We start from the raw sequence: 27,934 nt of genomic DNA, 5'->3' as shown, positions 1-27,934 counted from the left end.
ACGCTCCGGGGTATCGCTTCTAAAATCCCGGGAGACACCCCTCGCCGGCACCCAGGGTCACCCCGGCAGCGGGAGGCCAAGGGAAACCCCTTAGCGGGTGCCAGGACTGGGGATCCCCCGGAGGTTGGGGCAGCCGGGTGGTACCCACCGGGAGCGGGATCCCAAAGGATGCTCCAGCACAACGCCCTGGTGCAGGCTCTGGGACTGGGTTCCCAAAGGACACCCTGTTTCTGGCACCCAGGTTGCACCCCAGGACCAGAATCCCAAAGGATGCCCCAGCCCCGGTGCCAGGACCAGGATCGCAAAGGCTGCCCCATCCCACACAACCAGCCTGGAAATCCTCTTAGGATCAGCTCCAGCTCCATGCAGGATTCCCAGAGGGAGCCTTGCAGGCTGCATCACACAGGCCGAAGTGATTATTTCTGCCGTAAAACGCCCCAAACCCTGTGATATTCAGCGCCAGAGCCATGCAGGCATCGCACTTTGCTCTTCTGCCTTCGGGACGGTGCAACAGGGCCGTGCGCTGGCAGCGAGCGGTTCCCAACAACGGCCGTGGGATCCCGTCCGGATCCAAAACCGCCCCCGAGATGGGGATTGAAGAGGAAATAAATAAGGGAAAAAAAAAAAAAATCTGCCTGGAAGCAGATGTTGCAGCTTGGGGGTCACGGCTTCCTCCGAAACAGCACTCAGCCTCCAGCCTCCGCTCCCAGGCTGTGGGTCCCATCCTGCCCGTGCACCCCGTGGCGCTGTGGGGAGGCTTTGGTGGAGTGCAGAGTTATTAAGTATTCCAGAAGAGCAGCAGCGTGCGGCCACGTCCCCTCTGCCTTTGTCTGCTCCTGACCTTTCCCAGTGCTTTGTGGCTTCTCCAGGGCTTTTTTTTTTTCTTTTTGAGGAATTTGCCTAGAAACAGCCCACATGGAGGGGAAAAAAAAAAAGAAAAGAAAACCCCAAAAAACAAAACCAAAGAAATAATCTAACCAGCTGGTTTAGCAAAACAAGGAAATCTTTACAACCACGGATTGTAATCAGCCCCCCCCCCTTTTTTTTTCTCTTTTCTTTTTATTTTTTTATTTGTATGTAAAATATGAGAAGTTCAGGCGTAGCCATCTGGCTTGGGGAAACACTGACTCGGCAAAAGCGAGCGGGGAGGGGGGTTAGTATTTATATTCCAGCTTCTACCATCCCTGCCAGCCTGTGGGGCGGATGCAGTCGGAGCAAAAGGGAACAGAAAAAAAAAAAAAGAAAAAAAAAATAGAGGGGTTTGCTGTGGGCGCCTGCGCGAGCACAAAGAGGAACTCGGTTGCAGGATTTGGGCTAAATCCTCATTTTGCAACATCCTGCTCGGTGGGTTGGGAGGGATTGAGCCTGGATCAAGGCATTTATTTACCAAATCAAGGATTTTACCTGTTCCTGCAAGCTGTGAGGCCAGGGCAGGCTGCCGGCTCCTCCTTACCCGCACTGCAGCCGTGAGCACGAACCCAAGAGGAACCAAGCCCACACAGAAGGAACCCAAAACTTCTGCCCCGATGTGGCCCCGCCAGCTCCTGTGAGCTCGAGCATCCCTCGCGGCTGCCAAACATCTCCCAGGAAAAGGATGCTCTGAGGTCCAAGCCTGCGTTTTGCCACACAGGGATGTTACGGCACCTGTTTTGCAGGTTAAATCGGCGTTTCTGTGCTAAATGCCACCGAGGGAATGTGGTTGACAGCTTTTAAATCGTTGGCTTTGATGGATTTACTTCCATTTCCGCTCCCATAGCTGACTATAGCTGAGCCTGGAGGTCCAGGACCGCAGTCAGACCCAAGCACAAAGCACCAGCTCCAAAATTCTCCAAAATTCAAGTATTTCCCCTCTGGCAGCTTACTGTTATTTCAACGTTAAGACCCCCCAAGCTGATTGTCAGCAAATACCAAGCAACGTTGCGCATGTGGGTACACGTTAGCCCAGGAGCATCTGTCAGCCGTTACGCAGCCTCCGGGAGCCAGATGGGAAGAGACGTGGCCCTGGGGAAGGCGTTCGCTCATACCGAATAACGCGTTCCTTCGAAACACGGTCACTGGCCCCGTTTGAGGATGTTTGTGTCTTTCTGAAAATCCTCTGGTTTTGAGATTCTGCCTGGGGTAAAGCCCTTCTTACTGGGTCGACGCAGCTGATGCTGCGTTTTGATTCGGGCAAGACACAAGGAGAAAACTCAATGATTTCCAGAGCTCTGACCCTGGAGCACAAAGGATTAATCAGGATTAAGTTCAGAGCCGGTCTCATCATGGACCCAAACCCAGCCTGGCTCAGGGAAGATGAGCCCTGGTCAAACAGCTGCTCCTCCAGCTTTGATACCAGATCTACTTTCACCCCCTCTCGCTGCCGATTTAGTCATTTTTTGCCTTTTTCTTCCCATCTGACTTTTTTGGATGAGTCGCGGTGGGCTACACCTAAGTTAAGGCACTTGGGTGCCTCTGGGCACGCAGCAGCCCTGACACGGGGCCCTGGAGGCTTTGCTTTGGCTACTGATTGCCAAAGGGAGGGCCAGGATTTAGACAAATTCCCAGTTCCAAGGCTTTACCCTAAACCAGAGGTTATTTCTCTGCTGGTAACTCTTGCTGCTCGTGTTCTTAACCGCACAGAGTAACCAAAGCCTCTGCTCAGTGGAAGTGACCAAGAGAACTTGCAGGTTGGCCTTTTATTTTAATTAGGAAATTAATTGCGTAAGTTTTGCTGCATGGACATTGCCCAGCAGCACATCGGTGCTGAGCGTGCAATTGCTTTTACGGGGAATTTTGCTGCCCCGTGGCCGCCCAAGAGGTTGGGAGCTGCGAGGGGAGAGGGGCACGGAGTCCCCACGCCGCAGCCGGCAGCTCCTCGGGGCGGATCTCGGAGATGCCCCAACCGAAAGCAGGGACAGACAGCAAATAAAGATATACAGACAGCAAGCACGGCCTCTTCCAAATAAACCAAGGAAATTTAATGCACCTCCATGGTCCGAGCTGTGGGCGAGAGCTGGAAGGGTCAGGAAGGCACCTGGGGGTTGTATTTTTGGGTGGCACTTGCTACAAGAGATGCTTGGTCTTCCCATCACCTGGGTTCCCCAAACACCGATCCTGCTTCAAAGGGGATGCTTAAAATGAAGCGTAACACCACACTGCCAAGTTGCATCTATGCCCGCGTTTATTTATACTGAACAGCTTTAAAAATACAGAATAAAATAGCTTTATCTACTATTATTCACAACATCTGGTCCAAATATTACATTTTTAAATATTTAATTGTTTAATGAAGCAATGTTAGAAAAAAAATACGAAATAAAAAATAACCTCCATAAAAGAATTACACATCTCGGAACAAAACAAAACAAACCCCCCCAAAACGAAACAAACAAAAAAAAACACAAACCACCTCTTGCTGTTTAACGAAAAGGTTTTACAGCCAAAGTCAGTCACAAAAAGTCATGAAAAAAAATAATATTTATCCCCACTGCCTAAGAACAGTCAATAGTTTGTTACGCCAAAGGTTGTTATAAACAGACAAAAGTACGATAATTTGGACTGGCAGCAAGATGATTTACCTGGAAAGATGTAGTCGATGCCAGATAGTACACAAGGCAAATCTAAATACCTCTCTCATATCAATATGTACGGATGACAACGCACGGTCACAGTCAACTCAGAACTAGACAGGAATATTTTGGATGGCTCTGAACACGGATCCCCAATACTTAAAAGCAGCCCAGCACGAAGCTGTACGGACTCATGGGCAGAAGCGAAACACCGGGCGAACTCGTGGCCTCCTCCAATACTGCAATGCCCTATCGCGGCTGCAGGAACACGAGAGCGCAGAGTACCTGTCGTCCCACGGCCAAAAAGGCCGTCAGCCTTGAGAAATACTAAGAGACATGCACCAAAGCGGGACATTTTCTGCAAAAAAATGAGTGACTCGCCGCTCCCCCCCCCCTTAAAATAAAATTAAAAAAAAAAAAAAGACAAAAAAAGTCGCTTTTGGTTTACAAAGGCCACGTAAAAGAAACCCCGTAGGTTGTGCTGGTCTGTCACACATGCATTTTCTACATCGACACACAAATTACGTTAAGCACGGGTTGGTTTAGGTTGCGTGTAAGCATCCAGCGGCTCGCTCAAACCATTAGAAGCCGGCTGTTGTAACCCATGTGTGCCTGGAGTGCTGCTTATACCACAAACGATGCGGTTTCCGCCGCTTTTTATGAAGGATGCGATGCTATAAATGACCGCTCGCACCCACTAACGCTCCTGGTGGTATAAATAGTACTGAGGATTGCAGTCTGCAAGCGCCACCTCTGCATCGGGAGTACCGAGATCTCAGTAGGGAGATGAACAATAAAGAAACCCTTTAGTTTTTGGTAGGAACATAAACATGGGTAAATAAAGTATACACAACTACTATAGATTCGTCAATGAAGAAATTCTACCATCACATGACATTGTCATGACAATCATACCACTCCCTCCCAGGAAAACGGCGATCGTTGTCCTGAGCGGAAATGTTATTTTTAATATATGGAAATAAAATACTGCAATATTCATGTACAAACCAAGTTGCCATATTTAAAAGTCAGTACGAAAAGGCATAAAGCAAATTCTGGGTTTAAAGTTTGAACTTTCTGAGCGAGGTACCTGATTCGGTTCCTCCGCCAACGCGCTCTAATATGACAACATTAATCAGTCATAGCTGTTAGCTATGAAACCTAAATTTCTATAGGTATAATTTGCAAGTATTTGCTTTAGAAAACGTGTTTCAACATGTTAGCAAGAATTCTTAATTTAACCTAAAAAAAAATAATAATACAATAGAATATCAATTACAAAAGTTCCAAGTTATTTTGTTTTGCATACACTGATACCATCCTTGATATGACAAAATGAGATTTCTACCATGAATATTTGCCCTTCCGTCTTAAAAGTTTGGTTGAAACATCTCATCGCCTCTTAACTCGCCTCTCGGGTGTCGTCTTCCCTACGTGGTTTTGTTTAGTTTCACCGTCTGAAAGGCAGGCAGTAACATACAGAGAAAAAAAATACAGTATTGCGTTTACAGTCAGATTTCTACACCCAGCCACCCTTACGCATCAAAGCCTGGACGTCACCGGCAAACGGGAAGCTTAAACACTTTTCCAAACCACACGTTAATGCTCTGCGACGCATCTGCACGGCAGCCCCGGCTGCGCACCGTGCATCCCCCGGCCAGGGCATTTCACCACAGCCACTAAAAACCCCCGTGTAGAAAAGATTTTAAGGTCCACAATCGCCCCGCCGCAACTGCACAAAACCGGGGACGATTCCGAGTTATTTCCCTCGCAAAGAAAACCAACGCCATCTTCTTCGAGTGGCGGCTCCGGGATGGTTTCGGACGCTCTGGAAAGGGAAAGGGAAGCTTCTCTTTCCAAGGCACCTGCGTCCTTTGCTCACCTCTCAGCCCTGGGGAGACGCACGCTGTAACAGCAATATCCCGGGTGCAGCAGCAAGGTATTGCCAATGACTCCATCCTAACCCCTCGCTACGCATTACAGGTGCTTCAGCGGATCGCCTTTGCAAAACCGAGGCTCATCGTTAACCACTCGTGCTCGTAATACGATGGATAGAGTTGTTACGTATACAGATTTGGTTACAAAAACGACTGCTCGCTACAACTACTTATTTTAGTGTTAACCAAGGTTAAGTGGCTTAGAAAAGCAAACATGCCGGCTGAATGCTACCGCGCTTCTCTCGGCCAGGCAACAGAATGGGCACGGTAGGACCCAAAGTCACGGAAAGAATTAAACCCAACACTTAAACAGAGTCATCGGACTTCACCCGTTCAACAGCTGCGAGGAAGGAGTGGTGTTCTGCTCCAGGGAGAAGAAAAAAAAATATCCTTGGATTGACTGCCTTGTGACCTGACTGAAGCGTCTTGGCAATTCTCAAGTGAAGGCAGTACAGAACACGCACAGCGTTACTTCAGCCAAAGGGGAGAGAAGACAAATGCTGTTTCTCATCGCCTCGTCTCTTGACTGCGTAAGCATTGAAGTTATCAAGAGAACATTTGGGGGGAGAAGTTAGCAAAGCCTCGGGACACATGTGGCACTGCCGCGCTCCGCACCCAGCAGCATTGCTGGACTCGACATTTCTGTATTTCCGAGGTGGCACCAATTTATTTAAAATTATTTTTAAAAAAAAACCCCTCTTGCCTTCCTTTCTCATCGTTTACAAGATAACCACCTTTGGCATTTTACATCATTACAGCCACCATACACAGGTGGCTGGTTTTTTTTTTTCCTTATATATATATATCTATCTATTTATCTCCCCCATGTCTTTGGTTGCACATAAAGTTGGGAAATTTGGAAGCTTTGTGCCACTGAGTAGAGGTCTCCGCACTCAAACTATCTGCAAGTGGATGTGGAAATATAACGCCTAACTACCTGAAGAGGAAAAATTTAACAAATGGTAAAAAGGACAAAAATTACTTTGTTTCACAGGCAAACTAACCTTGTCTACTACACAGTAACTCTTCCGACCAGCTTTCGAGATAGTCCAATTGACACCAAGACTGCAAACTACTGAAAGTTCCCTGAAGCAGGAACAAATACATGCTTTGTTATGGAAAAAAAGCGGTATAAAATAGTTTCTGGAAACAGCCATGGCATGCTGAGAACGCTATCAATGGAATCATTCCGACTCTACACTATTCAGTACTGATCCGTTAAGCTCTTTCCTTGCCCTCCCCACCCCAACCCTTCCATGCTTCAATAACCAAGAACAAATTCACCTGGAAGTAAACTCAGAGAAAACAGAGTTCCTGCGCTCCTGTCCAGTAGTCAAACTTTGATAAATATATTAGTGAATTACAGGATCTACTGTCAATGTTTTTTCCAGGAATACAAAACGCAAGCACCGTAGAGCATACTGGCCTTGAAATTACATTACACTACATTTCCCTGATGATCTCCACAGCTTAAAAATGCTTTTGGGGCCACACTGAAGTCTAAAACTAACTTGCAATAGTAAGAACATTAAACATGAATAAAACTTTTAATTATGAATGCATGATGAGCATGAACACCCACATAACATCAGAGCTGAGACTATTCCAGGGAAAAAAAAAAAAAAAAAAAAAAAAAAAAAATCTGAATGGTGCCCTGATCGGACCCAATACCCGTTAAACCATCCAGCGGATGAGGACATCAAATGTAGTGTCTCTGCCGTTCAAGATCACCTCTGGAGCAGTAACGAGCTTTTGCAGAAGCCCCACAAAGAGAGAAGAAGAAGAGGCAATGAGACGTAAGCTGCTCGTAGGCAGCAGCAGCTCTCGATATCAGACCAAGAAAATTCTGCACGGATCCAAACCAGCAAAGGCCGGCAGCGTTTTGACCGAATGCTGGCGGTGTTTTGACCGCCTGGCTTTCCTTGCAGGAAAAGCTGTGTGTATACAGATGTTAATGGCTTAGGCAACAAATTAGCATTTTTTTTCTGCCAATGTCTTGCTGGGTACAGGCGTTGCACTGTAAAAACTGTTACCAGGTCCCATTTGGAAATTAAAAGTTTCCCACCTCTGTAAAACTGAAGCTACGTGCATCCCTCTAAAGAAAATCTGCGCCTGGATGCTGGAATTGGGTGGTTTAATGCCAGGCAGAAAAGGCAACCTTTAAAAACGTGAACTGACACAAAATGAGTGGTTCCTTCCACAGCACTAAGTTATCAGAAGTCGGTCATAGCTTTCGACGGCAAAGTTATTACAGAAACTTTCTGTCTTAACACAGGACACCTGACTTGAACTATCGGTAAGTCAAAAAAAATACTCTCATGATTTGCTAAGTCTGGTTTCCAGGGGGCTGAAAATATGGAATGTGCAAATCAGTGAGTAGAGAACAATGTATCTGAAGATTTGACATGACTAGAAGGAAATTTTTTTCCCTCCCCCACCTTCTCACAGGATTCAAATTTTCTGGCGTAACTAACATTGCCAGCAATGAACGCGCCAAAAATGCCAGCGTCAACGACTTAAATAAAATAATCATAAAAGTGAACATTTTTCAATAGCACCTACGTACTTGCGGAACCTAAGCCCCATTTAAAATAAACAGACTTAGATGCACAGGTACCTATAGCTTTTGAAAATCAAACTGGGGAGCATTTGTGAATTTGACCCAGAGACACTAGATCTGGCTACCACCACCCACAACAGGAAAGCTTTTTTTTTTTTTTTTTTTTTTTTTTTTTTTTGTTAAATCCGTCTCAGCTCTGGTTCCAGAATTTAAATGCAGATATACAAAACATATATTTTAATGCTTCTTAATCAGCAAGAAACTGCAAATACATCTTTTACTACAACTAGATAATATCATTTCAACTAAGGCTATACTGTAGCTTCTGAGTCTTCGTCTGAACTCCTGCAGTTACTGCTTTTCCTGAAGCCTTTCCATGTGTAACCCACAAAGGTAGGGCTGATGGGCAGGAAGCTGAAACACCTGTATTTTTTAATAAAGTTCATGCCAAAAGGCAAATCATATGTTTCCATGCCATCCAGTGACTTGCTTCCTTTACCAACCCCCTTCTTCCATTTTCGTATTCCCCTTTCTTCAGGGCTTCCTAGAAGTCAAATTAAAAAAAAAGGAAAAAAAAAATATATATATATATACATGAATATCTTTATGCAAACAGACACATATATATATAGTAAAGGTTAAGAGAAGAAAGAACACCCCGAGTCTCAGACACCACGTCCAGCAAAGCACTGGAAAGATCTTTCAGACTCCTCAAAGAGGCAGGAAGAGGGGAAAAAAAATGTTTATTGGAAACGGCTATTATCTGTTTTATTTTGTAACTGGAAGTTGAGGCAAATTTTTGCTCTTAAATGAACGGAAGCAACTTTGGATCTTAAAATATTTTGACTCTGTCTCCGGGAGAAGACTACTGTGGTTTGATTTTTATCAGCTATTTTGTATGTTTAATAGGATGGAGACTATAGCTTGAAAAAGATTCAAAGCGTTCTCAAGGAAACTGAGGCACGCAGGTGTTAAGCAGTCTGCTCTAGGTGTTAGAGAAGTCAACAACACCAGCAGTAAACTCTTCCTCATCTCCTGCCTCTATGAAACGCTGTGCTACCTTTATTCAGAAAGGCAGTTCTTATTTGAGATAAAATGACAAGTTCACGTGCTGACCTGGAATGGTATTATCCAAAATAAATGCAACGCAGCCACCAACAAACATAGCTGTAGTGAGAAGAACGTTTAATACTTGATCAATGCCCGCTATTCCTAGAAGAACAGGGAAAAAAAATATTAAGGATTTGAATTTTTATCGTACACATACACATCCTACTGATTGAACACGCCTGTCAACTGGGAAAACTTGCTATTGAGTTCACTGAGGAATTTAGGACACATAGGACTCTTAAACCCACGTGGGAATAGATGCAGAAGAACCTTCAGCTAATGTAGCAAACCACAGGGACCCCTTCTTTCCCAAAACGCAACTCCACGAACTTTCAGTTGCTTATAAAAATGTCACGCATTGCCATTTGAGTTTCTACTGCAGACACAACTGCTTAATTTAAACTAAATAGAAAACTACAAAGAGAAACATCCATAGTGTAAAATCATGTGGACTGAAAGAATTCCTTTTATAAACCCTGACTTTTTAAAAGGGCAAGACTTAATAGTACCAATTCACAGAACATTGTTTTAAGGCATCACCACGTAACTCTGCTTGAATGATCTACTTTTCTGAACAACTCAGTGGGTTAGATACGCTCTTAAATCTGGTTCTGAAGCGATAGCTATAAAACCAGTTAGTTAATCTTTCCTTTGTAAAGAAAAAAAATCAAGTTAGGTATTCCTGTAGAGCATTCCTTTGATGACACACACTGCCATGACCACTACTGAGTAGTATTAATATAGAAAACCTTCTCCATGAATTCACCAAAACTATATATGGCTAACAGTCCGAAACCAAATTCATTAAAATTCAGATTCAGAACAAGTTTGCAGTGATAAAAAATTTCAAAACCCACAACAAATTCCTAGCTTCCGTGCTCTACCTTGGTGTTTCTCCTTGGTCTTTTAACATCATTTACAACTTGGATTCACCCTTTTAGTCTTTCTTCCAGTCCAACTGGCAATCGCCTCCTTCCACTGCTCTACAATTGTACCCTGAGAAAGCAGGACAACTTCAGATGTATCCCACTGAAACGTTCAATTCGGGTCTCAACATCTTGATTAATTCTCCTCTGAACATATCTGTCTTACCTATAGCTTTTACTGTCTCCACAATACTTGGGTTTTTTTTTCTCTTGTTTACCCTTTACATTACTTTGTACTTGTATGTACTTTGCATATGAGTACAAGGTAAAAGTATGCGTCATGCAAATGAGCAGAAACACATACCTGTCACCAGTGGATTTTGTTTGAGATAGCTCGGAAGGACAAGTCCAAAGAAAATGGAAAATCCAAGTACAAACAGGTTACGTGAAGAATTTAAATCTATGAACTGGAGGTTAGACAGACCCACGGCTGTAATCATCCCTAAATAAAAATAAAACAAGTCTCAGCTTTTATAATGCTTTTTCCTTCAAAAGAAAAAAAAAAAAAAGAAAAAAGAAAAAAGATAGCAACATGCATATAAACACAGCACCAGAGTAAAAAAATACAGCCACACAGGGCACAAAGAGGAGCAAAACCCCATACGTTACCGAAGAGAGTGCAGAAGAGGGCCCCAAGCACAGGGTCAGGCAGCGATGCAAAGAGCGCGCTGAACTTGCCGACCATCCCAAGCAAGAGCATGAAGGCTGCCCCGTACTGAATAACCCTGCGACTTCCGACCTGCGGGAGACAAAAAGGCAAGGACACTGGAAAAAGTCCGGATTTAGTCCAACTTCATGCCTTGCATTTTATTTTGTTATTCTCTTTTGCATTTAAGACCTCTTTTCAAGCTTCCATGTGTGGTTTTTTGTGGTGTTAAAACAGAGGCTGCAGAGCCTTTACAAATGTCTTGGAGGGCTCAGCTGTAACATGGCTGCACTCCAATTCTAACCTAACTTTGATTTTGTTTTCTTAAACATTAAGTCTGCGTAAGTGCTACAGCCACAATAACCATAAAATGTGGTGTGGTCCTATCTACAGTAAAGAAATCAAATAGACCATAACCAGGAGAGATGGCAAACAGATCAACTGTAATGCAAATGAAAAAAAAAGATTAAAATCCACGTGTTGCTGCCCTTTTACACAAGAATATATGTATTAGTTACCTACCATGCAGTTTACTTGAAGGAGATGCAGGCTTTCTAGACAGATTATCAACTGACTTTATAACATCCCTCTGAGATCTGAACCGAATTCACTCCATATGCAAATTATGGCTGTGCTAACACCATGAAACCAAGTGCCTGCACTTCCTTCCCATTTTTATTTTAAGCATTCAAACTTCAGGGCAGTATTTCTCTGGCACTGTGTCGCAGTGGTAGTTGATAAAGCTGAACATTCAATATTTTAATAGTGTTATACTTGCATAACAGGCGCACGGGGTACAAAAAACCCCGTTACGCTGGTAAGGTGGTGTCTAGCAAAGCCCTTTGTGGGTGTCCTGTTACAGAGGGTTAAGCTTCAAAGAGAGGTGGATATTAATTTGTTAATCACATGTGACTGAGCTAGATGAGCAAAATGAGGAAAAAAAGATACAGTAGGCACGTTTAGGGTAACAGGACTTCTTTCCCCCATATTCTTCACTGCTTAACTGTTAGGTGAGATGTGTTCACCTTCAAACAGAAGCCAGACCAGTAAATTAGGGTGGTCACTAGGAGTTACAACAGAAGCTAGCCTGTACCTTTCTCTATTTTTTATAAAGATAATAATTTCCTTAAGACCATCAACATCTTGCTCTAAAATTATCTTCCTGCATGAAATAAGCAGATTCTTTAAAAAACCCACACGACAGCAACGTTTATTTAGGCAAATGCTTGATCACTCTAAGGCAAACAAATTAAGCTCCTTTTGAAAGCTACTGAAAGCATCCTGGTCAGCATTTAGCTCAAACTAGATATTTATTCCCAGGCACTCGTACACACACTTTATGTGATTATTTTGGAGTACATGATATGGTACCTAGTGCCTTACTGGAGTATCCATTTCATCACCAACATTATGGCATAACCTGCCTATACTTTTGCCCCAATTAATTAGATTTAATTGATTCTCCTCTCATCAACTCGCTCACAGACTAGCTCAAAGATTTTGCAGTATTTCCATCCAGTTGAAGCCTCACATTTAAATTCTAAGCGTAATCATAAACTGATTTCAAGGGAGGTAAATGCCTTTTCCAATGTTGCGCTTGGATCACCAGGACTATGTAGTCTTTACTCCGGAGCACGAAAGATTTCTTCTCCCAAATAAACAGCAGAGTATCTACATGCCAAAAATCTACTGTGATATAAATTGAAGTTGAAAAACTCCTAGGTTTTTAGGAATGAGTATGCAGACAGGAAAACAAGACAAAACACTGGAGCGCAGCCATCCAGCTGCGCCATTCTGGGTAAGGCATATTCACTCTTCCATCACGCGCTCTCAACAGACCTAACTGTAGTTAACTCTGTTCTCTGTAACAGCTGCCAGTTGAACATTCATTTTTTGCTGTTCCAAAGCAAAATGTACACTCATTTCTGTGGACTGTTAATAAAAAAAGTGCTGTTAATTCATATCAACTCCCATGAAGTAACAACAGAAAGGAAGCAGAACAGAATAAACTTCTCTTTAAGGATTTTTCTAACCAAAAATTCTTCTAGGAAATTTCCATCAGCAACTGAATGGAAGACTTGTACAGACAGCAGATGGTGCTATTAGTATTTATATTCCACCCTAAAACCGAACAGAATCATCCTTTGTGCAGAAAAAAAAATGGCTGAAGATAAATTCATCATCTATATTGGATTAAGTCAGAGGGATGAGTTATTGTAAGTGGAGAGCGTACATTTTCTATCTTGTACGCATGAAGGAGATTTATAGCTTCCAAGCGAAATACGCAACAAGATGTACGTATTTACAACATAAATTACTCTTACCAATTTTGTTGGTATGTCTTAACAAGGTTAAATTAACAATATCAAGCAAATCTATCTGCAGTCCAAGGTCTCCCAGTTCGGCAAGGCATTCAAGCACACATCCAGTTCCACATGTGAACAAAGGAATTCCTCAAGTGCTTATATATTTTGCTGAGTAACACCCCCAAAAAATATGTAATCCCCTAAGCATGCTCAGTGCCTTAAAAACCTATCATGATGACAACAAATATTTAGGGTACATTTAACTTTAAAGTTACCTTGACTGCAGCTCCTGTTCTAGCTGTGTCAGCGTAACGTCCTAGTACAGACGTAGATAAGGCCCAAGGACCTCAAGTTGCAATTCATTAAGTGTTCAAGTGAGACATTAAAAATAGTCAGCTCTCTAGCGATGCTTTCAGAGCCAAGACATCCAGAGGAGTACCAATTTCTATGCAGTTTACAATGGTTATGCCTCAATTCAAAACACCCTAGAGCCCTGGAATGCCTTTTTGGTTTTCAAAGGGATAGCTTATTTAGCATCATCTGCTTTATGTAGCTTTTCTAACTGCCCTTTACTCCGAATACAAGTAAGATTTTGGGGGTCCTTATCTAGAATGCATTTCCATTAGACAGTGGCTAGTACAGACAAGTTAAGTACTATGGAGTGTGGTTTTTTAGAAGAGGATCACACTGTGAAAAATGAAAACGGCATAAGGCATCTACCAGAGGAGATGAAATACTCAAGTCACTGAGCATTCAAGGTAAAGCACGTACCTTTGTGATGCCCAAGACACCAATGTTAGGGCTGGAAGAAGTGGATCCATTCCCAGTCCCAAATACCCCATCCAGAACACAGGAGAGACCCTCAATAAAAATCCCTCTGTAAATCACAAGCAGAAAACCAAAAAGTCAAACTTGTATTAGCATAGACTCCCTTCAGATGGTGCTGTATGACCGCATGCCATGTGGAGGCCTGTTAAGGCATCTGTCCCACATGAATTATTATAATGCATGCTTCAAGCTCCAACACACCTGGAAAACCAACCTGAGTTCTGTTTTCCATGTCTTAGATACCCACGTTCTTAAACTGAGGAAATCACAAAATAATTCAAGTCAAACTTAGAGCTGCTCTTTATTTCTAAAATTGCATTTCAGGTGAATTTGACAGGCTACCCTGATTCCAGAACCGATCCAGAATTCTGTCCCTACAAAACCCATACTATTTATTTCCACGGACTCCAGCATGAATAGGACTAGGTTTCCAGTGCTATATTTGCAACAAAATAATTCCGCATGACAGTTGCATCTTAAATATAAGATCCTTGGCCCTTGTGTTTGGCCAAATTGTAACATTTAAACTCAGAACACATTCCTGTCTTATCCCAAGAAAAAAAAAAAAAAAAAAGAAAGAAAAAACCCCTGTAGCTTAAGACACTGAAAAATATTTCTTTTTTTGACATACCTGTTTATCGCATGAATAGGTGGAGGAGGAGCGCAAGACAACCTGGCACAGGCATAGTAATCTCCTATGGATTCAATAATGCTAGCAACAACTGCGCTAAGCATTCCTATTACTCCAGCGGCTGAAATTGTTGGCAGTCCCCACTGAACTGTGAAGAAAAGAAAACTGAAATCTCTCATGCCACAGAAAACAATTTAGATATCAAAACACAGAGCAATTTATTCATCTTTAATGGAATCAGCAAACTCCCTTCACAGTAACACAGTCTGGCAAGTTCAAGTAGATGAAAGGAGCAAAGGAAAAACCGCCTAGCCAACTGCTTTGATCATGCTTGGAAAAAACCCAAAAGAACCCTAGACCCCACCAAAAAATTCCTCCTGTTCAGAAGGAAGGAATTTGAACTAGTGCTTGTGAAAAAACAATTCTGATCAGTGAGGCGAATGCCACTTAATTATTATTGCTCTGAAAACTCGGTCTTTGGTTACAAGTTTAGTCTACCGAAAAGAACGGCCAACAACCAGCTATGATCATCGCGCACACACCTTCCAATTCCAAATTTTGGTAGACGAGAAAATGAGATTAATTTAAGCCTGTAGAAAAGCTTGGCAGGTTTTCCACAGCAATCGCCTCGATGCTTTTATCTCTTTGAAATAGATGAGCCTCTCGCAACAAAAGGAACTTTAAGTCACACAAATGTGAATGAACAAGGCTTCAGAAATAAGAAAGGTCTAATCAGGGTGGAGAAGTCTTCCTTTTCTTCTTTCCCAAAAGCTTCTTTTATACATCTTGCAAGTACCGCTTTAGAAGTGGTTTCTTTTAAGAACTAATCAGAACCAAAGCATATGGAAAACCACAACGAAGCTGCCTCATTACAACATAGTGGTATTCCTAACAATTTCTATTATTCTATTCTAGTAGAATATTATTCTATTATTACCCCATTAATTTCTGAGCAGCAGAAGGGTGAACCAGTTGCGCAGATCTATCTCATGCTGTAAGAAACAGCCTTCGACAGCTTTAAACTTAGAGGTGGCCAGCAAAAGAAAACAAACATCCAAGACGTCATGTAAAGTGTTTTGTGTTCTCTTGTAAATACTTTCTTGTCCTTTGATAAGCATTGACCGGCATTCTCCGACTTGCCCATCGGTCCGATTCCAACGCCACTTCTGCCAGTCAGGACATTTTTGTGCGGCTGTTAAAGAATTGTGCTAATTCAAAAAAATCGGTCTGTTTAGGGCAGGGACGTGGATTAAGCTGGGAAAAACTCTGCACACTACTGATTCTTTAGACAACGAGAATCAATGACTTCAGTAGCTCTCCAGGAGTTGCAATAACCCATCCTAATTGTTGTAGAACATTAACAGCAGCTGACCACAGTATCACAAGTACAGATAAAACAACCATTCCCTGAAAATCCAGGTTATATATACAGTCACACTATGTTATTAGAAGTCAAGAGTTACCTAGATAAACCCTGCAAGTGCCTTCTACAAATTCAAGTTTCAGAGACTCAGTCATTCTTGGGTGAGATGTTAAGGTATCAAATTAAAGAAGAAAACAAGAAAAAAAACCCCATCAGCCCCACCTACACTGTCTTTAGGTCAGTGCACGGTGAAGTGCATCAGAACAGAGTACTGAGAAATGCTTCTGAAACCAACAGAAATGATACTCACAGGCATATTATTAGAAAAACAGCCCCTAAAACCAGACATACTTACAAGGATAAGGAACCTTGAACCATGGAGCTACCAACAGCACTCCTCGTCGGGCATCCGTGCGAGCGTAGAAGCCGTACTTGGAACTGTCAGGGGGAAAGACGTCTGTCACAGTGAAGATGAAGCAAAGCAACCACGACACCAAAATAGCTAAAATAATCTGTGGAAGAGGAGAAAAAAAAGCTGTTTGAAATAAACTATCATTGGCAATGATCATCAACAGCAAACAGTTCCTGCACAGAATATCTATTACACATATCCAAGTGTGATCTTAAGTGGTATTTTAAGCCTCAACAGGCAGTTACACCTGTAATAGATCCGTTAGGTGTTTCCCCCCACCCCCTGGCCCCTAACGAAGGTGCTGTTACAAAAGCTTTAGAATTAGAGCAAGCCTCTTCTCTCCCCTAACAAATGGGAAAGTCTCCAAATGGGCACTTAAACAAACCAGTGAATTAGTCTCAATTTTACCAGAGAAATAAAAAGAAGTCTTTCACATGGGGGAATGGAGTATTGCTTTCACCAAACTAGAAGATAATGATCTCGCCATCCCTTTTTGGAGGGCTCAGTTTAGGTTTTCACTGCATGCATAAACACACCTTCTTCTCTACCCCCTCCCCTCCAATGATCTTCATCACCATGATGACTCTTCATCAGATATGGATACCAGAATGGGATCTGGCAAGACTACAATATGAGACTATTTCCTGTGGCAAATAAGCCATTTCATTAAGTTTCCCGTAAGCCCATTTAAGCTTTTATCTCACCTTTGTGATCTACTGTATTATTAAGAAAAATCAAAACCAAGAAAAAAAACCTCCAACCCTAAAACACAAATTAGGGTGTTGGTTTTTTTTTTTTGCCAACTGAAGAACGAGTTCAGCTACTTACAGGGAACATCTTGAAAAGTTGCAGCCTGTATGCTGTCCATCCTTTCTTGGATTTGTAAATGGGTAAGGGAAATTTGACATTTCTGGCATACTGAGAAAACAACAGTACTAGGAAAATAGTCCTGAGAAAAAAGGAGGAGGAGGGAGGGACAAGAGACATGTCATTAGCGCCGATATGCTACAAATCCTTCTCAGCACAAACCTCTTCAGGCTCTTCTGACACAGAACATAAATGTGTATTTTAAATTTAGCACAAGGCAAAGCATCAGAAGAGAATATATTTTAAATAAATTATTATTCCACAAAAGCCAAACCAACATTAATTTGTATTCTAACATGCTGCAACAACAGCCAGCAGCAAACAGGTAAATGAAACCAGGAAAATGAACCAGACTAGAATGAGATCTTCAGAGCTAAGGAGCCGTTAGCAGAGAGCTACGCTGCGCTGCTGCCTTCTTTTCCACTCAAACCCTTAACTATCCGTGCGTCCAGGTCTGCTCTGCACATGAAGCACAAAGGTTGCTGCTAGCAAATGGGAAGAAACAGGAAAACCGGAGGCCAGTATACAGTAATTTTTGCATTTCATCATTTGAATGAAACTCCAAAGCACTTGAAAGAACTCCATCATGGGGAATTCTGAAATTCTGAAGATTCCCAATTTTTCTGTATATGCATCTTTTACTAAACAGCTGTAAATCGAGCAGAATAGAGCCCCCAAGACCAAGATTCCATTCAATTGCAGTTCCCCAGTAACCCAGTTTGTTACCGTTTTTAGATGCCTCAAGTATTACGCATCTTCCCCCCTTGTCAAAACCGCTAAGCTCCTCTAGATGTTAAAAATTAATTCAACTCTGCAGCTAAAATAAGTATCCTCTGCAATGAAAAGTAAAAAGCCAGGGCAGGTTGCTCAATTCTGTAATAACCAAGACCAGTTTTGCTACGAAAAGGCTACACAAAGAGTCAAGCTGTCTGAAGAAGCAAAGGCTTTTCTGAAATCTGAGATTATGTTTTTGCCAGTTGAGTTAAAAAAAAAAAAAAAAAAAAAAAAAAAAAAAAAAAAAAAGAAGCGGATTTTAAGCTTCCCTCCCTTTTCTGTCCAAGATCAGTTTCAGCCTGTAAGAAACAAAACAGAGCTTTATTCTCCCTCCATCTCCGGGAACAAAGAGCTCTGCATAAGAAGGGTGTCATTTATAGCCTTTACCCCCACCAGAGTCGAACGATAAAGGCACCTTTCCCTTGCGTCAGGAAACATTTTGGCATCTCTCCCAAAAGCCATTATGGAAAGATGGGCTCCGCTCCCTAACAGCAGCTATCCTGTCACGCTCGAAGGACAGTGGCTTCGTATTTTGATTTATTTCATACAGAGTTGTAAATAATGTAATAATGCATTATTGTTAAATAATATTCTATTGGCTATATGGCAGGGGGGGCTTACTGCCATCTGTAAAATAGTACCAAACCTTTAAATGCCCAAAGAAACACTTTTATTCGCCAGATATACAGGCAAAGACCAATTCAGGAAGAATTTCCCGTTTTACAGATCACGATGCGATGCGTTTTATGGACTACGTTATTTCAGCCTGGCACCTGCAGAACAAGCAAGGTCAGAAAGCGTTTGGGAAACTGGAAGTCTTGTCAAACAGCATCTGCAGCTAAGAGAGGATAACAGCTCTTACACAGGTATTATTCTGCTGTGCTAGACAGCGATACAGCATTGTTATCCCCTCAGAACAGGCAAGACAATTTCAAGTGCCACATCTTGTAGAGATCAAGTTATTTCTGAGTGGCTCTAGATGGCCACGGAGTTATTTTCAACAATCTAGTTGGCTATGGAGTTATTTTCAACAATCTAGTGCACATTTTTGCGTGGCAGAAGCCAGAAATACTTATTGACTGGGTAATATTTAAATCCTGTTCCTAAATTGATTTATTTTTTTTTCCATCTGCAAAATGTCAACTTTAATTAAACGTTTCTATGTCCAATTCACCAAAGGTCTACTTGATTGATTTAACGCTAGACCCAACCTGCACAGAATTTGTTTTACAGGAAAATAAAACGTTCCTTTGGGTCAGCTGCTTAACATAATAGAATTACAAAAATATTCATGATGTTAACATCCAAGATAAAAGAGAATTAAACAGCCCTTTTAATCATAAGCTGCACTTACAGAATACTTCACATGTTCAAAGTACTGTGCAAACAGATCAGTCAGGTCTGAATCTGATCTCATCAAGTCATTCCTTCCGCTTCCAGAGCCAGCACAAAGTTGGTCGCTATACATTGCATATAGCAACTGCTTCAGCCAATTTCCTTCTCCCTAAAATGCAGTTTCCATCCTTATTTGGCTGGTTATCCACAGCATCTCACAGGAAGCTTTTGTCTTCTCTTCATCTCATTTTTCTCAGTTATTCCCTTCCATACCGCTTATCTCAATTCTTTAATTTCCCTGGCATCTATGCCTACAGAAGCAAACACATCGTGCCCTGAAAGTCACTCTAAAAGCCTTTTTATCTACTAAACTGAGATCTGTCTACTTACACCTCATCGACTGATGGCATTCACGGAAAAACACGCTCTCTGTCGTCATACAAATGTCTCTTGGTAATAGATAAGCAAACCAGTAATAATGACAAATGGACCACTACTACCAGTGTCATTTGCTCGCCTTTGCAGAATAAGAAACATACACAACAGCACCATAAGAATAGAAATATAAGTCGTTCACTAATCTCTCTGGTGTTTTGCTAAATCATCTTTCCCACAGCACTGAATTACATCCAGCCCATGGCTCCCAGACCAATGATTGTTTTATAAAATTCTCTGTTCTCCACACCTTGCTTTCAGCTGTTGTCCTTTCCTTCCTCCCCTTCTTGAGTTCAAGGGGAGGAAGGAAAGGACAACGGCTGAAAGGTAGTTGCCGCTGTCCTTATTCCCCAATTACCAGCTGACCCTATCCAGACCTGTCACATTCCTGCATACAGGATTTCTCCGTGCTGGGAGCACTGCAATGCTACCTTCGGCAGCCGAGCAGACTCTGGGTTTTCCCCGGCGCTTCAAAATTCCTGCATGACAACTTACCAACTGGGCTCCCCCTGGCCTAAGCCAGGAACACCCAGGAGTACTTACAACATAGCGATACCCCAGTGTTTGCCTGCTCTTTCTCCAGCAGCTTGGAAACCGGAGAGGCCGATGAGAGCAACAGTTGGCGTGATGGTCAGAGGTCCGATGTATCGCAACAGGGCGCCAGGAAGGCCAAGCAAACCGATCACCACTTCTATCAAGGAGGACATGATAATAGCACCTTGGATCTGAACACACAAGAAGGGCAAAGAGACAGTTCAGTCAAATCTTAAAAGCAACCCCCAAACATTTCTTTTTCTGCTCTGGATTACAAACTGCAGTTAAAAGAATTCAGTGACACAGAAGAACTCAGCAAATTTTTCGTCATAAAACAGCTCATTATGTTTAAGTGACTTATTGCTTAAGCATAACACTTATGGTTTTCTCCACAAAACTATTACTCAACAGACCAGTGGGCCAGTCTGGTAGTTGTGTGGATAGCACATCACACTGTCAGACAGGAGACCTGGGTTCCAGGCTAACCTTTAAGCTCTCAGATCGAACCGGCAAGGGTTGGTGGCGCCACGGAGGTGATGCTCCTAGCTCCTAGGGGCAGAGTGTATGCTGCATTGTTCACAAGTGCTCCTTAGAAGCTGGTATAGAGCAGCGTTGTGGTCTCAGGAGACTGTCAGCCCTCTTGGCTGCAGGGCTCTTGGCAGGATGTAGCTATGGTTTGAACATGGGGAAGAGAGAGGGGTTGTTTTTAATTAAGAAAAAGTTTGCAGCCCAAAGCAACGGGATGGGAGATAAATTCCATGACACACGCCTTAATTTGGACTACGCTATCTACCACTCTAGTGTGATGCCTGGGCACAACCCTCATCCTGGGCTCTGCAGAGCATGATGAAGTTCAGACTGCAGTGCTGCGAGTGGCGAAGGAGTTGGATATATTTCAGCAAGTCTCTCGGGGAAATCAGCGTCTTATCAGAATAGTCTCCAACTTAAGACACCTCGGGATGAACAGATTTGCTAACTGCATATTTACCTTCCACGGGACAGCCTACTGAACAGAGCGACAGCAGGCAGTGGTCTGGTAGCAGCTGAACTGCTACCAGTGAGCATAAATCGCAAAGTGTTACAAGAAGAGTATTCGTCCTGCTTGTGCATTTTACTGCGCGTCTTTTGGAATGTGGTAACTAACTCCTTGAATTTGCTGTCCAGCAATGAACAAGTTGAAAAGATGAAGACTTCCATGAAACGGGTTAAAGGGATATTTTCAAATGAAATCGCAGTGAAAGAAGAAATTACCAACTTAAAGACGAGAACACACAGATGGTTAGGTGAGAAACTTAACTGGAATCGGACAGATCAACAGCTAAAGGCTACTCCTACATTACCTCTCGTATTCTGGGATACCAGATGTGCTCAGTGTGAAGCAGTTCTGTCGTTCCATTTGTAACTGTTATATCTTACAAAAAGAAGAAAAACACACAGGTATTTATTCCTCAGCCACTTTGCCATCATTTAACACAAAATAAATCTCTCCTTAAGCTGTGTCTGACAAGTGAGCCTTGATTTACACAGAATAGAAGTTCTGCAATGCTACAAATCAAGTAATACCATGCTTGCATTCCCCAAGAGCTAACCACTAATCTTACCCACTGTACCAAAGTGGAAAAAAATTGTAACTTTCAGAAAGAAAGGTCAATTAGGGATTCTTTTCCCACTCCAATAAATGGATGAGTGGAGAATTACTCCACTGCACACTAGGAATCAAGTGCTCCAACGTTTGTTGTGCGCCAATTTAGGTCACTCACTGAATGATGAATTGACCCGTGGTAACAACCCCATCTGACACCTTTTGAAGGTTAAAAGGTTCAAGAGCAAGATGCAGCAAAGGCTCTTTCTGAAAAGCTGCAGTAGTGGAAAAATGGCTTTGCCATCCAAGGCTATCAGACAGTATTTTCTTTCAACATGGTGTGCATTAGGATACTGCTACATTTTGGTGCACGGAAATACCCAACGCAGCTAGCGCTACCGAAGCACACCATAGTTTGCCTTTACGTCTTGGGCACTGAAACCCACGTGCTATTTCCCAGTGGCCAAATCCAAGTCACCCCAGTGAGAAAATGCGAATGCTCAAAGCAAAGTTTTCTATAGAAAAACATCAGGAAAACGAATTAGATGGTCGTTAAGTGAATCAAAAGAGATGTATGAACACATAAATAATATAAATGATTAGAGAATCAAAAGGACCCCTGAGAAGAACTGCAGTTAGAAGCAAGCAACCTGCTTCTCTGTGCTGCTGTCTTGCACTGCCCACAGCCTTATTACTGAATAACCACACCCCACTGAAAAGAAAACTGCCAGAGCTATTTCCACTTCAGTTTTCTGACCTGAGTTAAAGAAAAAGCCCCCTACCCAACCAGTTTTACTCGAAATAAATTCAAAACCTTTCAGGATGATGAAGTTAGAGAAGAAAAAGGTAAAATGAACATCCAAACATTGCCAAGCTCTGCAACACCTCTCAGGTATGAGTCAAACAGGTAAAAATACTGGTCTTGAGGTGATGCTGAACATTGCTCAAACTTACTGCTACTCAACTGAAAGGACTTGATTGGACTTAATATTTCTAAATACCGGAAAGAAATATTTAAGGAATCCTTCTGCCTTTCTCTACATTGTTAACAAAAGAATTGTTTTATGCTACTGTTAGATTTCTTTTGTCAACATTTTTTATATAACCCCCCCCCCCCCGAATTCCACAAGGGCATTTTTAGGAATCTTTTTCCAAGACACAAAGTTTTAACATTGTTAAAGGAGAGAATTTTTCCTATTCCCTACTCATTACTTCCAGTTTCCACATCAAAAAGTATGGCAGTTGCACTGTATGTGATCTGGGTCACTTGTCACTTAAACCTGAACAAGCATAAATGGCAATTACCTGTATTATTACATTTCCACTTCTCCAGGGAGAGTATTGCTCTAGCAGGTGCTAGGAATGCAAAAGCACTCGCTTGAAACAAGGGTAACCTGGTGGAAAGGGAAAGATGAGATGCTGACATTTCTCGGTGTTACGGTCCTGTGTCAGGATATCAATTGCAGTTAGGTGGTTACTCATCCTCAAAACCATCCTTTATTGAGGGTTATTAAAAACATTAAATATGACAATTTCTTAGGAAAAAGAACTGGCATAGAAATACTAAGACTTCACAAACCAAGGACCTAACAGAAGACACTACATGCATGACCTTATTAATGCAATGCCTATAACATAATTACCGGATGCCAGCACGCAGGTACCAGACTTTGATTTCAGGTTTTGACTCAGCAGCACAAGGATAGAGATGCATGTTCTGATACAAGTACCAGCCAGACTGCTGAACGTGCAGCTTTTACCGTCCCGCCACATTAAAAAAAGCTCTTTGATAGAGCAGCACGCAGTCTGCATGCTCAATACCTTCCCTCTGCATGACTTGAAGTAGAGTCATTTGCACATTCATCTTTAAGTGTATGGGTAAATAACTATTAGGTTGGTAAGAGCTGATTAGATGTTCCAGGTGGCTACCAACAACAAAAACAAACGCAAGAATTTCAAGATGAGATTCTTAGCATTGGTGTTTATACTTCCCAAAAGGTTTTAAGATCTAAAGACCATCTACCAGCACCAACTATGTATTTATTGAATCAACAGTAGCTTGAATAACATCACAAATATCCAGATGTTACTTAACTAAAGAGAAGATGCACTTTGAACTATTCTATAAATACCGTCATTAATGGATTGTAATAAGATTCTCTTTAACAGCAGATCTCGAACTGTAACACGTGGGACACTTAATTGCTCATGCGGCTCTAGTTACTGCATCGTGTTTATAGCTGTTTTACGGCCGCAATGAAGTGCCTCGATGCCAGTGCAAACACCAGTAAAGGAAAAAGAACTAACTGTAGCAGATTCTGATAAAGATCATAAAAGGCATAAAGAAGGAAAAAAAAACCACAACCCCAACAAAAACCTGTGGGGGGAAAAAATCTTATACATGCTTAACACAAAAAAGATCAAACCAGAAGCGTGTTACTAACAGTAGCTGTAAAGTTCACAGGCAAGAAGTTAGAACAGTTGAGCTACCATTGGAAAGGAGTTTGGGCCATGAGCAATCTCAAAAGCTGACCCACCTGCTGCAAATGTTGAGAACTGCATTAGAAAGTCAAACTTCACAAAATACATGAGCCATCTGAGCACACCTGACTGGCATGCAATTTCCTTCTAAGTTTCTTGAAGCAAAAATCAAAGCTTCATCTTTGGTGAAGAAATGGTCGGGAGCTACGAGTGAATGATTCACCTTATTTTTCAAGGTTCATTAAGCAAACTGGGCAAGCTGGTGCCCATGACAAAATATGCAATACCTGTAACAAGCTGTTACTCCTCTATCCCGCCTACACAGTACTCTGTCGTGTGTGTGTCCCCCAGTGATTTTGTAAATACACATTGTAAGCACATTCTCCAGTGAGAAGTCACTTGTACTGAGACTTAGGTCCAGACCATGAGTTTTCTATCACGTAAAATACTCTGCATACATATTGCATAATAAGGTCTTCGTACGTCTCACTTCGCCATCTGCTCAACCTTCGTGAGAGACAGTTAACCTGGAATATTTACCAAAAGGGCCAGTAAGCTCAAAATATTGCTTTTTTTTTCAGTAAGCAGAATGAAAAAGTCCTTTTGTTTTTTGAACTTATTACTCAAAACTCAGCCAACTATGATCAATCTCTTTCTGAAGAACAGTTTTGGAACATGACTTACGAAATACCTTTCCGATTGCTAAGCCAGGCATTCATTACCAGCTGGGTAAAGTACCACCAGCTTATGACTGGGGTATCATCTTAATTTCACGTCTAAATTGCGAAGTTTCTCAATTTTGGCATCAGCCTTTGTGAAGACAGAGGTTTTTATGGAGTTAAAGTCATCTGGAAACGTCTTGATGCCTTAATGTCATGCAGACAATGTAGCAATGGGCATAGCAACAAACCTAAAACGTTTAGGTATATTAAAACTGCATTTGATGGTCTCAGTCATACTAATTACTCTGAATCCTTGCCAATAAATAGCTTGAATTCCAAAAATTAGTATGGGTACCGAACTGACCACAACTCCTCCTCATAATTGAGCTAAATCCATCTTTAAGGACCTTTAAACCATGGAATTTGACCTTTTGAAACCATAGTGGCTTTATTTGCTGAAATACTCTGCAGTTGATAGACTTGCCAATAAATACTTTGAAATCTCATTCAGAGAGCGTCGCTGCTATATCCCATTCCCACCCTTACATAAAACCAGAATCACATGTTAAAGAGTTATAAAACATTCAACCGCGGAAATTTTCTCCTTAAATACAAGTTCACTTATTTTAAGACCCAGATGCAATTGCATCTTCAGTCTATACACATGTTCAAGTGGAAGCCACTGAAAAGTATAAAAAGCCCCACAGAGGGCAGAGGTGGGATTATACAGAATTAACAGAGCATTTCAAACTGACGGGACCACACTGGTTTCTGCAAGAGCCCAGAATCACTCCATAGTAAGCAATAAAGAGCCCAAAATTAGTTAGGGAAAAAAAACTAAATATGACAACCGTTAGTTGTGCAAAGAGATGCAAGTCTCAGGAAGGATAAAAACAAAGCTTTTCCTGATAAATTTGAGGCAGAAGAAGCAAGCTGGTAAGATGCACAGGAGAACCAAGCTCCCCTTTGAGGTCACCTCCATCTGCAACTCTGCACTTCTTACAGAATTGGAAGGTTTTAAACTTCAGTAAATCCATGGAGGAGACGCTCAACGCTGAACAATAAAAGACCTTATCTTCCAGTTCCTGCCTGGGTCAACAGTCCCTCTTTTCCCTACTTAAAGCACAAATAGAAGATGGGGGCGGGGGGAGGGGGAGAATATACATCGCTCCCATTAAAAGAGAGATTCAAAACACCGAAGGGCACAGCTCTGCTCCTCTGCCTCTTTTCAGATGAGGTACTTGAAAATTTATGATTACGGCTAAGGCAAGCTACCCTGTGAGCACAAAGAGCCAGTCAGGCAGAAAATATAATTATTAACTGCAGGTAGTCTTGACTAAAAGAAAATACATTGGGGAAAGAGAATTTTCTCTCTCAACAATTTTCAGTATGCTGTTTTGTCATCCGAATGAACTTTTCATACAAAACAGTGGAGTGATTGTGTAAGTTTAGTAAGACATAATAATAAAAAATAAAAAAAAAAAATAAAGGGAAGGCTTTTTCTCAAGGGAAAAAAAGGCAAGAAAGCTAACTAAAGCTAACTAAAATAGCAACCAAAGATTACATTGGAAAACCTGAAATATTTGGAAAGTTTTTAGATGAAAAGCTGATCTACAACTGCAAGAGATCTACCATAGGCTTGCCTTCTGCACCCTACTGAGATCAACTTTTCCACCCCAAGATTCTGTTTCTTAGATAAATCTTTAAAAATGTGGGGGGTGTTTGTCCATTTTTGATTGGAATGCAAGATTTCAGCTCACATTGTTCTTAAATTGAACTAAACGACCCATGAATCATTCAAGTAACCATATGAGGGCACACTTAAAATATGCACTTTTCTTCTGGTTTTACTTATCACTCTTGGTTTATTCAGGAAGATGCAGAAATAACTCCGCAGGTTTTAGCTATTCCCAGTTCTCACAGGCAGAGTCAACAAAAGTTTAAGTAAACATGTCGAACATTATCTGCAGTGTTTACTGTAGAATACAGTTTTTTCAAAACAGATTTATCTTCATCTCAGTAAAAATTTACAACATCCTCTTCTTACCAACACCAGATTTTTACAAGGATTTGCTAACACCTGAATTGGTCTCTTGCATCCTCCTAATGAGAGCAGACCAAAGGAGAGGTACAGGCATCCCTCTACGCATACGTGTTTCTTCCCAACTCAAGCAAGGATCATTACCTGCAACTCAGAGCAACTAGCAAATAAAACCAAATTATTTGTCTGTATCGAGAGGTACCAGAGGCACTCAGTTCAGAGAATAAAAAGTTACCCTCATCATTTTTCCCTACCTTTTTAAATTGCCAAGCGCTTTATGGGAACAAACACACAATTTGCTGTAGGACTAATCACAACAACCTAAATATTGGCCAGAATACAGTATCGGTCAAGAACCTAATAAAAATATCAAAATTAGTTCCTCTTTACCAAGCGGTATGAGTTTTTCCTTTCCCCCTAAACCACTTCTACCATCTCTGTCCTCACGGATTTCCCCTCTCCTTATTCCCTCTCCCTGCCCCTGCTGTATTTTCTTACCCTCGGAACGCCTTCTCTGATTTCAGAACCACCTTTTTTTTCAGAGCAGCTTTCCAAAAGCTTTCCCTAACTGGCCTGTATTTAACCTGCTATCTTGTGTTTCATGTTTATCCTCTGAAAATAGACTACCTACCTCTTGGATCTTGAACTGTATCCTGGAAACAGAATCATAGAATCATTTAGGTTGGAAAAGACCTTTAAGATCATCAAGTCCAACTGTTAACCTAACGCTGACAAGTCCACCACTAAACCATGTCCCTAAGCACCACATTGACACATCTCTTAAATCCCCCCAGGGATGGGGACTCCACCAATTCCATGGGCAGCCTGTTCCAGTGCCTGATAACCCTTTCGGGCAAAAACCTCCCCCGGCACAACTTGAGGCCATTTCCCCTCGTCCCATCGCCCCTTCCCTGGGAGCAGAGCCCAACCCCCCCGGGTCCCCCCTCCTCACAGGC

At 42.0% G+C, this 27,934-nt stretch overlaps 1 protein-coding gene across 6 annotated transcripts in view; it reads right to left on the bottom strand.

The window, feature by feature from the left end:
- Window positions 1-3,237: 3,237 nt before the first annotated feature.
- SLC23A2 (solute carrier family 23 member 2) overlaps window positions 3,238-27,934 on the bottom strand; it is a 71,052-nt gene continuing 46,355 nt past the window's right edge. For all 6 annotated transcript variants that reach the window (XM_035898915.1, XM_035898916.1, XM_035898920.1 and 3 more), the window contains 11 exons: window positions 23,100-23,188; window positions 21,553-21,623; window positions 20,222-20,403; window positions 17,096-17,216; window positions 16,211-16,367; window positions 14,493-14,640; window positions 13,805-13,910; window positions 10,691-10,820; window positions 10,386-10,523; window positions 9,162-9,257; window positions 3,238-8,589 (listed from right to left, as the gene is read on the bottom strand). In XM_035898915.1, coding sequence (XP_035754808.1) covers window positions 8,357-8,589; window positions 9,162-9,257; window positions 10,386-10,523; window positions 10,691-10,820; window positions 13,805-13,910; window positions 14,493-14,640; window positions 16,211-16,367; window positions 17,096-17,216; window positions 20,222-20,403; window positions 21,553-21,623; window positions 23,100-23,188 — 1,471 coding nt within the window. In that variant the 3' untranslated portion in view covers window positions 3,238-8,356. The remainder of the gene's footprint in view (window positions 8,590-9,161; window positions 9,258-10,385; window positions 10,524-10,690; window positions 10,821-13,804; window positions 13,911-14,492; window positions 14,641-16,210; window positions 16,368-17,095; window positions 17,217-20,221; window positions 20,404-21,552; window positions 21,624-23,099; window positions 23,189-27,934) is intronic.

This window comes from Egretta garzetta, unplaced genomic scaffold (assembly GCF_000687185.1).
Source record: "Egretta garzetta isolate BGI_Z169 unplaced genomic scaffold, ASM68718v1 scaffold238, whole genome shotgun sequence".
Classification (NCBI taxonomy): Eukaryota; Metazoa; Chordata; class Aves; order Pelecaniformes; family Ardeidae; genus Egretta; species Egretta garzetta.
This window is presented reverse-complemented; position numbering and strand designations above follow the sequence as displayed.